Source organism: Diplotaxodon limnothrissa, linkage group LG3 (assembly GCF_057381915.1).
Source record: "Diplotaxodon limnothrissa isolate DT_005_m linkage group LG3, D_limnothrissa_male_GT1.1, whole genome shotgun sequence".
Taxonomy (NCBI): Eukaryota; Metazoa; Chordata; class Actinopteri; order Cichliformes; family Cichlidae; genus Diplotaxodon; species Diplotaxodon limnothrissa.
Genome location: NC_140598.1, coordinates 64689139 through 64703511, shown reverse-complemented (window position 1 = coordinate 64703511; position 14373 = coordinate 64689139). Strand labels below are relative to the sequence as shown.

The 14373-nt window shown below is 43.0% G+C and overlaps 1 protein-coding gene across 1 annotated transcript in view; it reads right to left on the bottom strand.

Annotated features, from left to right (window-relative positions):
- Positions 1-14373, bottom strand: part of nrxn2b (neurexin 2b) — a 649237-nt gene that overhangs the window by 292681 nt on the left and 342183 nt on the right. The window contains exons 15-16 of the mRNA XM_085349739.1: positions 13649-13822; positions 8837-8956 (exon numbers count right to left, since the gene is read on the bottom strand). Of these exons, the coding sequence (XP_085205865.1) occupies positions 8837-8956; positions 13649-13822 (294 nt within the window). The remainder of the gene's footprint in view (positions 1-8836; positions 8957-13648; positions 13823-14373) is intronic.

The window sequence follows — 14373 nt, the reverse complement described above, 5'->3', positions numbered from 1 at the left end:
GGATCTTCGTGCCCAGCCTCCCCTTTTGTTAGAGGACCGAACACAACTAAGGCAGCTGCAGTTAGATGACCCAGGTGCAGTTCCAAGGCTCCGAGACCTGGAGTGTTCCCCCAATCTGGGTTCGGACGCCAGTCCTTCACCGTCCTTGGTGGTCAATGACGGCCTACTCTATTACCGAGGCCCGAAACATAAGCGCAGTCTTCGGCCCCAGGAGGAGCTGAAGCTGTATGCTCCTACGGCTCTCCGGGGTACCCTGTGCGGTTATTATCATGACCACCCTACAGCAGGTCACCTGGGGATTGCTAAGACACTAGCGAGAATGCAGTCTAGGTTTTACTGGCCCAAGATGGCATCGGAAGTTAAACGCTACGTCTTGTCGTGCCCAGTATGTCAACTCACAAAACCCAGTCAAAGAAAGCCAGCGGGCTTCATGGTCCCCATTTCGCCCCAGCGACCCTGGGAATACGCAGGGGTCGATTTTGTCGGACCACTACCTCGCACCGCTTCGGGGAACTCGTACATACTGGTCTTCGTAGACTATTTCTCGAAGTGGATCGAAGTGTGTGCGGTTCGGGATGCGACGGCTCGAGTGGCAGCCAGTAAGTTCATTAGCGAGGTATTTGCTAGGCATGGGGCCCCTAGGTACCTTATTTCGGACAGGGGCTCACCTTTTGTCAGTGAGCTGTTTGATTCTGTTCTCTCCACTCTTGGGTCCACCCACCGCCTCACGACGGCGTATCATCCGCAAACTAATGCGACCGAAAGAGTGAACAGAACTCTCAAAACGGCCATCCGTGCATACGTGGGCGATAAGCACGCGTCGTGGGATAAGTTCATGTCCCAAATCTGTTTCGCGCTGCGCTCAGCCCCCCATGAGAGTACAGGACTCAGCCCTGCTATGATGTTGTATGGTAGGGAGCTGGAGACACCCCTTGACTTGCTTACTAAGCCGTCTGGAGAGAGCGAGGAGTCATCCATGCCCTATCCGGAGACCCTTAAAGCGTCGCTTCAGGAGGCCCACGATCGAGCCAGGGAGACACTGGCTCGCAGCCATGCTAGGCAGAAACGCTACTACGACCTGAGACGCCGGCCGATGACCTATGCAGTCGGAGACTTGGTGAAAGTCAAAGCTCATCATCGATCGGACGCTCAATCTTGCTTCACGGCCAAGCTGGCACCCTTGTTTACAGGGCCCCTCCGGGTTACTCAGAAGCTTGGGGAGGTCAACTACAGATTAGCCAAGATTGACACTGGTGAAGACGCAGGAGTCTTCCACGTCGTGAACGTTCAGCCATTTTACTCCTGGGACTCCACATCTCCTTCAGGGCACCGGACTTCGTCCCATGAGAGCCTGGATGAGACTGAAACGGGGGAACAGCCCTCATTCCCGAGTTCAGGGGATATCGGAGCAGGCGGGCACCCCGCTGAGGGCGCCTCTGAGTCGCCACCGGCCAAGGGGGAACAATATCATTTGAGACCCCGCCGGTGCCCCAGAATCACTGAGGGTTGGACTGCTACCAGGTGGACTAACCGTCATCATACGGACAGACTCAATGTTGACTGAGGTTTGGTTTCATACATGTACATGCTGTAATTGTTCTGTTCATAAGGGGTGATTACTTGTTCTGTTCCACTGAGCCCTGGTAATCGTGGCCCGTGAGAGCCTTTGTTTGGTTTTCTGTTATACTGATTTGAGTGACCGGTTGTGTTGTATGTCTGACTGTTTCCCTTGTCTATGACCATCTCTGGAAGATGGATTGGCAGTAATACTGCATGTTCTATATTGTTTGCTTCAAGCACTAATTTTGTTTATTGACTGTACCAATGCTATAAGGTAAGGGTGTCTAACAATTCCTCCACAACCTGCTTAGTACCTAATGTAACTATGTATAGTGAAGAAGGGTAGCGGGAGGAGGGTCACCTGGGTCCGGCTGAGGACAGCCTGCGAATTGCCGGGGGGGTGATGTAACAAACCTTTTGGGTTATAGCACCACTAGGGGGGGTTGCCCAACTATTGTAGTAGCTGTGGGGGTCTCCTAGTGGGTGTGTGAGTTGTTAGCGGCAGCCATTTCATGCTGCTCATGTTCCATGCTCCAAGAAAGCACCTTACTTACTGTTGTGACAAGCTGGCGCTGGTGGTACCAATCCCCGCGCATGTAGGTTCGGACGAGTACAGCCGAGGAGACCTGGCTTATAAAGTGTAATGTTGCTGACGGCGAATAAAGGTCTGTTATTGGATTTAACCGACTGGTTCCGTGTTATCCGGCTAACCTCCACACCACATGCCCGCTGGACCGGCTAGCCGCTCCTTCCTCGCCAGACTGCTGTTACAACGTGAAAGGCAGTTGGCTTTTATGTCTTTCTTTTGGATGTCTTCTTGGATCCGTGGTTGGATCAGGAGGTTTGTGGGAGACTTTTTTTCCCCTCTATTTTGCCGGTCTGCTTACTCATTCCTCCTGAGCAGGGGTGCCCAATCCCGGTCCTCGAGAGCTACCGTCCTGCAGCTTTTAGATGCATCCTTGTTCCCACACACCTGAATCAAATGAATGGCTTGTTATCAGGCCTTTGCCAAACATGATGGCATGCTGAAGAGATCAAACCATTTGATTCAGCTGTGTTGGAGTAGGGATGCATCTAAAAGCTGCAGGATAGTAGCTCTCGAGGACCGGGATTGGGCACCCCTGCTCCTGAGCTTGGACTGAGTTAGCTGGTGATGAGAATGTGAGAGGGCTAAAGCCTCCCCTTAAGTCTGTCCTGATCCATGCTGCGTTGAGGACACGCTGTCCATGCTGAAGGTAGTGTGACCTTCATCACAACAAGTGGCATGACAATCGATGTTAAGCCTAAACCAAGTGCATTACACATAGTGAGGCAGGATTCTGTCTTGCTCCGGAGACCAGCAGCCATCATTGGGTTTTTTTTATTTCGTTTTTTTAAAGCTTTTTGTTTTTGCTGTTGGTTTGCCTTTCGACTGAAGTACCAAGCAAACGATCACCTGTAGAGTTGGTGGAGCGGAGGAGAGCGAATGCATTTCAGTGATCGGCTTTCATTAAAGTTCGGTAAAGAGAGACGACAAGAGGAACTTGCCGTGACCAGTGCTTGTTTAAACCTATCAAGCTCATCAAACATTAACAGTAGGCTAGCTGAAGCAAGAAACACAACACTTATCGATCTGCATTTGGTCCCTTTAGAATTCTTGAAGTCAACTTATTTGCTTACTCATATGGTGATATAAGTAAGAGCCTCGAGAAAATTTAAAAAAATGCATGCTGAAAACCAGATAGTGTTCACATATCGGTGCAAAGAAATGTAACAATGATTACAGAACTTGGAATAAATAATTGTTTGTTAGAAATTACATGCAAACATGTATTTTACAAATTATAAAGAAGCAACGCAACAAAAAAATAAAAGACAAATTGTGTGCAGAGTTCACAAAGACTCTAGATAGAAAGTCCAATTTCAGTGGCAATCTTTTGTACCACAAAAGCATTCTGATGAGGTCGTTTTTCATGCTGCGTGTGGGAATGTTAATGGAGAAAATAAATCGAGATGAGATATAGGGAGAGGAGGCAGATTGAAACCAGCAGCAATGCAAACAAACTGGCACTCTGTGCTCGATTAGTATGCCTGACAGCACTATGGCCTCGCAGCTGGATTCGTTGTACACATGCAAGTTTTGTGCTAATGCCCAACCAGTGCATATAGCCACACAAAGAACTGCACAAACAGAGCATCTCCTCCCTGGCTCTTCCTCTCCATCCCTCTCCGTCTCGTTTTCTCTCCGTTGTTCTCTCACTCACATAAACAGAAAAATGAAAGAGCAAGAGAGAAACAAAGTCCTCGTTCCACACGCTCTTACACAGCATCTCTGTCTGAGTTGGTTCCAGATGAATAAGGCAGAATACGAAGTGGCCCACTTATACGCTATGCAGAGACAAATAGACCAGTCAATCACTGCAGGCTGCAGCGGAATAACAAATGCTCTCTGGTATGTGTATGTGCGTGTATGTGTGTGTGAAAGAAGGGGTATGAGCTTTTTTATTATTTGCTGCTCCACAAATGCATCTGCGTGCACAAACATAGTGTTACAGTGCTGGAAACAACCTGCAGTTCTAGATGAATGTGATGTGTTTTGAAGCATTACAGCAGACCCAGTCTGTTTCTACTGTTAATGAGAACAGGAGAAAAAAAAGAGCGACGTAGGAAAAAAGAGATACAAAACACTGTTGGAGCGCCTGTGTCTCAGAGGTGCTTCCAAAGTAAAGCCTGTTGAGAAATGCCAAGTGCCAATTTCATTTGTACCTCATCATTCCCTTCAGCCATATTTCATTTATTAACACCCCCCCAAACTGTTTTCCTAAAGTGCAGTGCTGTAGGCCTGCCAGACTAAACTGACCACTGAAGGTCACTGAAGAAGCAAAAACAATACTATTCAGCAGAATGAGAGCTGCTCTATAAATATTAAATGTTTCAATTACTTCAGATATCTGCTCAGAAGAACTGCATCACACAAACTAGAAAAAAAAATGTATCCGGCATGACTGAGTGACAGACCATCCCCTTACCTCGGATGGTGTGGGGATGGTGAGGTAGGGGTAACAGGAAACATTGTTAACACGGGCTACATTGACCAGATCCAATATCAACTTTCTGTCACAGGGAAATTAAATGTCTACAGCGTCACATTTCTTTTCTATAACATCAGTATCAGTGTCAGCTGCTAAGTCTAAATGAAATCGCTTCAGTGCCACTTACGGAAACAACTTCAGCAAGCAGGCAATTGTACTAAACCATCCATCTATTTTCTTCCTCTTATCCAATCAAGAGACATACGAGGGGGGTGGAGCCAGCTGTCATAGGGCAAGAAGACAGACATAGACATAGACAACCACTTACCCTTAGGGCTAATTTTGAATGACCAATTATGCAGAACTCACATGCATGTCTTCAACCTGTGGGAGGAAGCCAATGTACCCAGAGAGAACCCCCTCAGACACAGGAAGAACATGCCAACTTCACCCTGCCCTAAATTGCTAGTAGAAACGCTCAAAACAAATAAAGAGACATCTTGCAGATAGCATGACACCAAAACTCCACGAGTTCCAAAATTCTCACATTCAGATGGGAAAGTAAAGTATTAAAAGTATTCAATAAATACACATTTTTTTTGAAAAACAATAATTTAATTAAACATGAAAGGAAAAAAAACAATACATTTAACTTTAAATGTTTTTTTCTCTGTGTTTTCGCTTCCTCGCATCCCAGGTAGTGGATATGATTGGCTGACGCCCAACAGGTAATAATATCCAATAGAGACAAATAGCCTCACTTTATCTGGTACGACACATACGCTGTTATGGAATCGCTTCTATCTGTATGTAATATCTTCTCCAGTGAACTGTGAATCTGCATTCATAAATAATAACTGCAGTGTCAATAATTCTGATAACCTTTCCACCTAGAGTGAAACAAACGACTCTGGGACTGGACTGCGGAAATGACTCGAGCTTTTTCCACTGAAAAATATTCACCACGTGAAACACGTCTCTTACTGTGTTCTTGTGCGACTGAATTAAGCTGTAGGTGTGGGACTGTGCATGTTTGCACCACTCTGTTTTATGTGTTTGTGTAGAGGAGTGTAGTGTACATGCAGAGAGTGATTAATCACCCAAAGACCCTCTAAGCTTTGTCTACTATGGCCACCAAGAAAGCTCTTTTACAAACAACAGCGCAAGAATGATTACTGAAATAATTATGCATTATTTTATTCCCCACAGAGAATGAAAAGCAGTGGCAATCACATATCTTTTTTATTAAGTCTGTTTGTGTGGCCAGTAACACCGAAGTGTGATTGTGCGTGCGCTATATCTCTCCTTCCTACTGCGAGATAAAGAGGGGTCTTTGTCATTTATTTTTGCTCACCATATTTCTTCTATTGATCACATGCATTTAAACTTTTTCTGTTAGAGTTAGGCGACCCAAACACTTGTTTATCCCAGATTTATTGTGATTGTGCAAAAAGACAAACAAGCAGGATCTATATAGGTTTTGTTGCACAACCCATAACCCTATTGGTAAGAGTATGCAACTGCAAGTCGTCTGCATCCAAGGTAAACATGTTGAAATATCTCGGGATCTGGAGCACCCATTTCATTGCTACCCAGTATCATATTTCCTACCTTGGTTTTTCACAGCAATCTGAAGAAAAAGAAAAATCCTTGAAGTTCGGAACGTTTGAAATTTTCCTTACATAGTGATAAGATTCAAGAAGTATGAAGAGAAGAACGTTAAGATCAGAAGCCAAGAAGCCAAAAGCTCAAGTTAGTGTGAGCTCTCAAAGTCAGGAGATGAAATTTGATTTTCATAGTTTCAAGCAGACGGTAATGACAGCAGAAGGTCAGGTCAAAAGATGCGGCGCTGTTGTCGGGGGAGAAAGGACAGGCTACAACAAAAACAAGCTACAGCAATGCATGAAAACCTGGAAGAGGCTGACATACTGCTGTGTTAGACATTTGGAATAATGTGTCAGTCGACATCAGCTTAGTTGATGATTATTGTGCTGATTATTCCAGACTGTTTAACAGTTCTTCAATGTATCATCTTACAAGAAAAAAATACTGATAGGGCCTTAATGTTTTTCAGTTTAATTTTAATTAGCTATGCTGACATGTGAAAACTAGCCCATTGTTGTGTCACCAACAAATTTGTGATGCCAACAGTTTTTTTTTAAGCTGTTATGAATGAATATTATGAATCTTACACTAGTATGTCAGCCCCTCACTGAAAACGCATCATATCATTTGCAGCAAGTTGTGAGAGAACTTTAACCAGCAGCCAACAGATCTGTAAAATTGCACTTTTATAAACAAAAAAAAGACGAAAGGCCCATGTCAGTGTTTACAGTCTTACATGTCTGAGATTTTCACAGCTTGATTTAAAGCTGAATCCTTAATAAGACTTTTCTGCACTGCAGACTCAAACTTGTTCTACATAGATGCTTCGTTTTTTTCTCTGCAGTTACACAATAGATTTGATCGGGCTGCTGGTGAAGTCCTGTCCTCCATTCTATACATTCTCACAAAACAGACACATCTTCCAGATTCTTCTACAGAGCACATGTTGGTATACTCACTGGTTCCTTATATTTCTACCTGTCATGTTCGAAAGCAGCACAGTAAAGCTGCTAACGCGCCCCACAGGCAACAACTCGAGCACAGGAATAAGCCTCCTTTCCCCTTTTCTATCATTTGCTCTCCCCTCCCAAGCAGCGAAGGATCTCTGCTTATCTCGGCATAGCTGTCATGCCGACAAAACAGTTATCACCTTCTCCTCCTTGCTTGAGAGTTCCAGGAACCAAAAGAACACCTTGCTAATCAGCTCCTTACTATCATGCCCGGTCATATTCTGTATAGCTAACCCAGCAGCCAATATAACGAGGGAAAAAGCACACAACAAAAATGAAGTCTTTCTCAAATAAAACATGGATTGGTTTAACAAAAGAAAAGAAACAGCAAAGAAGCTGAGGCTGGTACTTCTTAACCCACCACTTCATGAGCAAACAAAGACTTGTGCAAACAAGTCTATTAGCCTGTCACCCTACTTGTGCCCTTGCTTACATCAAGCCTGTGAAGAGTGCTGGATGCTAATTGTACATACGCTCCAAGTTACCAAGCAGCACACTGCTACAGACAGGATTCTTAAACAATGCAATATTTATTTATTTTTTTAAAAAAGGTATAAAATTAGCTTCATAACTTAGCTTTAACAGTTAACAACATAATGCATATTTCTACACTAAATCCAGAACAATGACAAATCAAACCTCACAGTCAGGTTTCTTATAGCTTATAATAAAACCTTCCCCATCAGACATCTGGATATTTATGAAGTCATTTCCACACTTCAGTGAAGCTAGTTCACACTTAATTATAGGGTGCACAGCTACTTCACCCCCAGTGAATGCCTTAGCCACAACCAGATTATAATATTACAAACGTACGAGAGGAAAAAAGAATGAAAAGCATTGACCTAAAAACCACATAAGTGACTAACCTGTGTCTCGCTGTTCTCTACCTTTTTTCTTTCACTCCCCAGCTTCCAGCCACCCAGCAGGGGGCTATGTGGCAGGTACATGGGACTTAGATCACTGTTTCTCCTCACAGCATGTGTTAGCACTCATGGTAAATTTCATGGTGAAGTTAGAGTTGTACAGGATTTTACTCTGAATAACAAGACAGTACCATCACCATCTGAAGAGTAATGAATGAGTCCAATCTGTGTGGCCCTACTGAAGTGCGATAATGACTTTACCTTGTTAAACAATGTTTATGCAAGCTGTAGAGCTTGTTAACATTTGACTGTTCACAATTAAAATATCCTAACATTAGCTAATAATTATAATTATCCAATTAAAGTCATTATTATTAGCTAATGTTTAGATATTTTAATTGTTAGCAGTCAAATGTTAACAAGCTCTGCAGCTAATTTACAAAAACATTTTTTAGTTCCAAACTGAGACACCGGATCTGTGAGGATGTGTTCATGTATGTAGAAATGCAGCACAAGAACATCCATCTACTAAATGACGGCTTGAAGATTCATGCAAAAAATTAAATTATCAATTGGAGAATGCTCACCAATCACTTTATTAATACAATACAGATCTCTTTCACTGACACTCTGAAAGCAGACTTACAACGTTGCCTGTGGAGCTTTAACTTTAAACCACTAAACAACAGCTAACCACCACTGAATATGTTTCCACCGCCTGACTCACTGCACTCACACACCTACTAACCATTTTTAAACAATTAAAACAAAAACTTTGACTTACGGTCGTTGCAAAATGAGCCTCCATAGGACGTCATGCTGCAATCGCAGGTGAAGCCCTCCCATTGCTGGAGACACACCCCCTGATGGTAGCAGGACTCCTCCGTACAGGTGGTACTGGGTCCTGAAGACAAAACCAAAACATACGCCATCACATTTTTTGTTCAATCTCATTCAAAATTAAATATTTCTAAGACCAAAAGGCAGAAGCAAACGATCATGCACTCTGGATAATGAGAGCAAAGGACAATTTTTAAAGCTCCATTTAGCAATTCGTGACTTTTCCACTGTGGATTACACACACTATTGACCCAACAGTGCACTGTCACATCAGCTGGCAAGATTCAACAAGTGTTTTGCCTTTGCTGACTGACTGAAATGGAAGAAGACACGACTTTCCAAGAAAAATAGATTTTGACTACTTGTTCTCAAAATAAAGATGGTAATGGTAAAATGATAATGCTAGAAGGCAAAAGAAAATAACAATGAACTACTGTTATAAGATTAGGATACAGATCACATGTTAGGAAAACAATGGTTCTAAAAATAAATGTGTGTGGTGGCTGTTGTGTTGGTGGGGTTTCTCATTAAAATCTCAATTAAACACAGACATTTTTAAAGAACCATGGTTCAGTGCCAGACTAATTTGTTTCCACAAAGATAAACAGACATCTCACTGTGCCATTTACAAGTGGTCCAATTAAGACACCCTACCCCCCCCCCCCCCCACCCCCACCCGCGTGCTCCAAACTTATAAAAATGAAATGTTTTATTTTGTGTTGTTTATATGCCAGTTTGCATTTAATCATTAGTTTTTAATAATCCTCCACAGCATGTCTTTCTCCCCTCACCAACCAATCACAGCAGATGGCTGCCCCTCCCTAAACCTGGTTCTTCCTGGTTTCCTCCTATCAAAGGGGAGTTTTTCCTTCCCACTGTCGCTAAGTGCTTGCTCATAGGAGGTCATCTGATATTATTGTAAGATCTTCGCCTTAAATATAAAGTCCCATATATGACTCAAAGTGAATTAAATTGAATTGTTTTAAATTGTCCACTTTCTGTGTTAACTATGTCCTTATTTACTGATTAAAACTTCCCTTAAGGAGCTAATAGAATATATTGTCATAAGCAAAAGCCATTAAATGATTTGTTCATTCTTCCTTTATATTACTCACGTTATCTTTGCATTTCTTCCTGAGAGCTCATGAGAACATGCTATTAGGTGCCTTAAACTTGTTGGAGCATAAGACTCTCATCTGTCATGTTTGCTCCAAATGTTCAAGAAAAGGTAAAAAGCAACTGAGCACATATCTCCATTACCTTGCTGTTGACAACCGGGTGCTCGATTAGCAGCTTGGTTACAACTTGAACATCTGCCTACGTACTAATAGTGTGCTTAATTGAGTTTCTTAAGCAAATATTTCACTAATCCTTGCAAAAATTATTATGTAGATTACATGCTTTTTTAAAATTATTTACTTATTTATTTTGCATGATTAGAAAATGTAAATTGAAAGCATTTTGTATTTATCTTGGACATAGACTGCCCATTTTTTGCTTATTTCTCCTGTCTTGAGCTACAATGAATAAGCAACAGTGCTTTTGTACCTTGACTTCAGTCTCCTTCACTTCCTCCCCTCATCTTGTTTTTTGTTGTTGTGATCCGCTGAGTCAGTATGCAGTTACAAGAGAAAGCTCAATGTTCTAGCCTTTGTCTGGCCTTATCTCTGGAGAGACTAGACCAGCAGCCACCTCTGACCACTCTGTATCCCCAGTCCACAAGCTAACAATGACCTAAGAACCAGGTTGGTGCGGACCCTGGCAGTGATCCACATCCAGGAAAATAATACATCTAAAAAAGTCACCTTCAGCGGTCTTGCTTTTTCTTTTGAAACCCAGCATTTTAAAGATCGAACCTACCAACAGATCAATCATGTACAGTGGAGCAAAAAAGTATTTAGTCAGCCACCGATTGTGCAAGTTCCCCCACTTAAAATGATGACAGAGGTCAGTAATTTGCACCAGAGGTACACTTCAACTGTGAGAGACAGAATGTGAAAAAAAAATCCATGAATTCACATGGTAGGATTTGTAAAGAATTAATTCGTAAATTAGGGTGGAAAATAAGTATTTGGTCACCTCAAACAAGGAAAATCTCTGGCTCTCACAGACCTGTAACGTCTTCTGTAAGAAGCTTTTCTGTCCCCCACTCGTTACCTGTATGAATGGCACCTGTTTGAACTCATCATCTGTATAAAAGACACCTGTCCACAGCCTCAAACAGTCAGACTCCAAACTCCGCCATGGCCAAGACCAAAGAGCTTTCGAAGGACACCAGGAAAAGTATTGTAGACCTGCACCAGACTGGGAAGAGTGAATCTACAATAGGCAAGCAGCTTGGTGTGAAAAAATCAACTGTGGGAGCAATCATCAGAAAATGGAAGACATACAAGACCACTGATAATCTCCCTCGATCTGGGGCTCCACGCAAGATCTCATCCCGTGGGGTCAAAATGATCATGAGAACGGTGAGCAAAGATCCCAGAACCACACGGGGGGACCTGGTGAATGACCTGCAGAGAGCTGGGACCAAAGTAACAAAGGTCACCATCAGTAACACACTACAACGGCAGGGAATCAAATCCCGCAGTGCCAGACGTGTTCCGCTGCTGAAGCCAGTGCATGTCCAGGCCCGTCTGAAGTTTGCCAGAGAGCACATGGATGATACAGCAGAGGATTGGGAGAATGTCATGTGGTCAGATGAAACCAAAGTAGAACTTTTTGGTATAAACTCAACTCGTCGTGTTTGGAGGAAGACGAATACTGAGTTGCATCCCAAGAACACCATACCTACTGTGAAGCATGGGGGTGGAAACATCATGCTATGGGGCTGTTTTTCTGCCAAGGGGACAGGACGACTGATCCGTGTTAAGGACAGAATGAATGGGGCCATGTATCGTGAGATTTTGAGCCAAAACCTCCTTCCATCAGTGAGAACTTTGAAGATGAAACGAGGCTGGGTCTTCCAACATGACAATGATCCAAAACACACCACCCGGGCAACAAAGGAGTGGCTCCGTAAGAAGCATTTGAAAGTCCTGGAGTGGCCTAGCCAGTCTCCAGACCTCAACCCCATAGAAAATCTGTGGTGGGAGTTGAAAGTCCGTGTTGCTCGGCGACAGCCCCAAAACATCACTGCTCTCGAGAAGATCTGCATGGAGGAATGGGCCAAAATACCAGCTACTGTGTGTGCAAACCTGGTAAAGACCTATAGTAAACGTTTGACCTCTGTTATTGCCAACAAAGGTTATGTTACAAAGTATTGAGTTGTATTTTTGTTATTGACCAAATACTTATTTTCCACCCTGATTTACGAATAAATTCTTTACAAATCCTACCATGTGGATTCATGGATTTTTTTTTCACATTCTGTCTCTCACAGTTGAAGTGTACCTCTGGTGCAAATTACTGACCTCTGTCATCATTTTAAGTGGGGGAACTTGCACAATCGGTGGCTGACTAAATACTTTTTTGCCCCACTGTAAACAGCGCTTCCTCTCTGGTATATGGTTCGGGGAAAATATTCTGAAAGTGATTATAGTTAAATTAGATCACCAGTCAGAATAGTTTTTGATCTATTCCTGCAATATCAACAAGGGAAAACATGGTTTTGCAACAGCCCCAGGACTAGATATACTAATATTTGTCAAAAGAGTCCACCGTTCCAAAACTGGTCAATTACTACTGCTCAAATCCCTGGCACATCAAATCATTAACTAATATTAGCATCCATTTCTGGTGCCTGCGGGATTCAATATGATAGCTTAATGCAGTTTTAAACTCTGTTTGGAGCGAAGTAATTGTGGTGTATAACTGTAGGCAGGTAATAAGGCTGGCTGGCAGAAGTAGCAGCGTTAGGGAGCAAGAGAAGGGGGGGGGGGGGGGGGGGGGGGGGAGAAAAAGCTGGATCACTACTGCATCTAGTCGGCCAATGCGGTCCTCAGGGAAATCAAGTCTGTGCTCTCCAACGTTCTGTATGCCATTGAGACGTGGTGGAGGGGAGTTAAGGGTGGGGTGTGTGGAAGGGGAAATGCTATAGCCAAAATCTACTGTTATACTCAGGATTAACTACCCCACACCATAGCCATGCAGCCTGAGACATGGTGGCCAGCCCCGCGCAGCAGAGGTAAAAACATGACAAATGCAAGATTGATGAAGCAAAAGCCAGCAAGGGTGGAGCACTGCTGAGATTTGCCACACTGACAATAACATTAGAGGGGAGAGGTGCTTCCCTCATGCAGGTTTTATAGTGCAATAGAGAGGATATACAGAGGACAGACTGTAAGAACTGTCCCGAGCTCAGAGAATTGGGCGTGGCCATTGGCGATATTAGGGAATAAAGTATATGGAAAATGGACTCGGTTACTATACTTCAGTGTCTTAAATGGTCGCTTAGCTAAAGAAGCAGGCTTATGTTAAAGCAGGTCACAATGAAACTTTAAGAAGGCAGAGTTACTATTAGAAATAAGATTTTTACTCATGTCCCAAAACAACAAACTCAACTTCCGAATCGTTTCCTCATAATTGCAGTCAATATGTAAAGTGAGAAACTGTTGACCAGCTGGCATTCACTGAATGAAATGACTCTTATTAATATTAAGACAAGTGTATTCTACACTAGATGGTAATCATTGCCATTTGATTTCCCCCTAGTGACTCACAGGTAAGATTTAATGATTGATTGAGTGATTTCTTATCTTTAAACAGTTTAATTGCATATTAAGCTCAGTATATGACAGCTGCTGCTTCTACTTACCATCGCAACCTCGTTCCACCTGGCCCACCCTGTGGAGGGCATCTGCGATCAGGTCAGGGAGTCTCCCATTCAGGTCCACAGAGGCCAGACAGCCCTGGTACCCGTCCCGAGATGCAATCAGTTTGGGCAGATTGCTGTACATGCTCTTTGTCACGCCACCGATGTACAGCTCCCCTGCAAAACACACCCATAATAAGACCAATGAGAAATAGCCAATGGTTAACATTAGTAGAAATCCTTTAAATTTACTGGTTCATTTTAGTTAAAAACAAACAAACAAAAAAACTACATTTTGATTTCTAACAGCAACGGGTGTCAATAGGAGGCTTTTATACAACACGGTCGTAGTATAAAAATAGGTTGCCAAATATTTCAGTGGTCTAGAAATAGAGCGATGATGGAAATACATACCAAATAATTACATCCATATTTGGAGTATCACTCAGTGACTGTAATCAACTCAGAAATGGATTATGAATGCATCGCAATATCTGCGTGTATGTGTGCCGGTATAAAATGTCAGATACTCTAATATAGTTTTTGAATGAAAAGCACAGTTATGGAAAAGAACTTGAACATCATGTTAGCATAATAACAACACCAAGTACTGTGACCGTGGCTGCTGGTATTTTGAGCAAATCATTAAGCCATCTGTAGGTACATGGGGTTCCTATGAATGCCAAACTATGCTTGTGCACTGTGAAGATTTGTACCATCAATGTTGG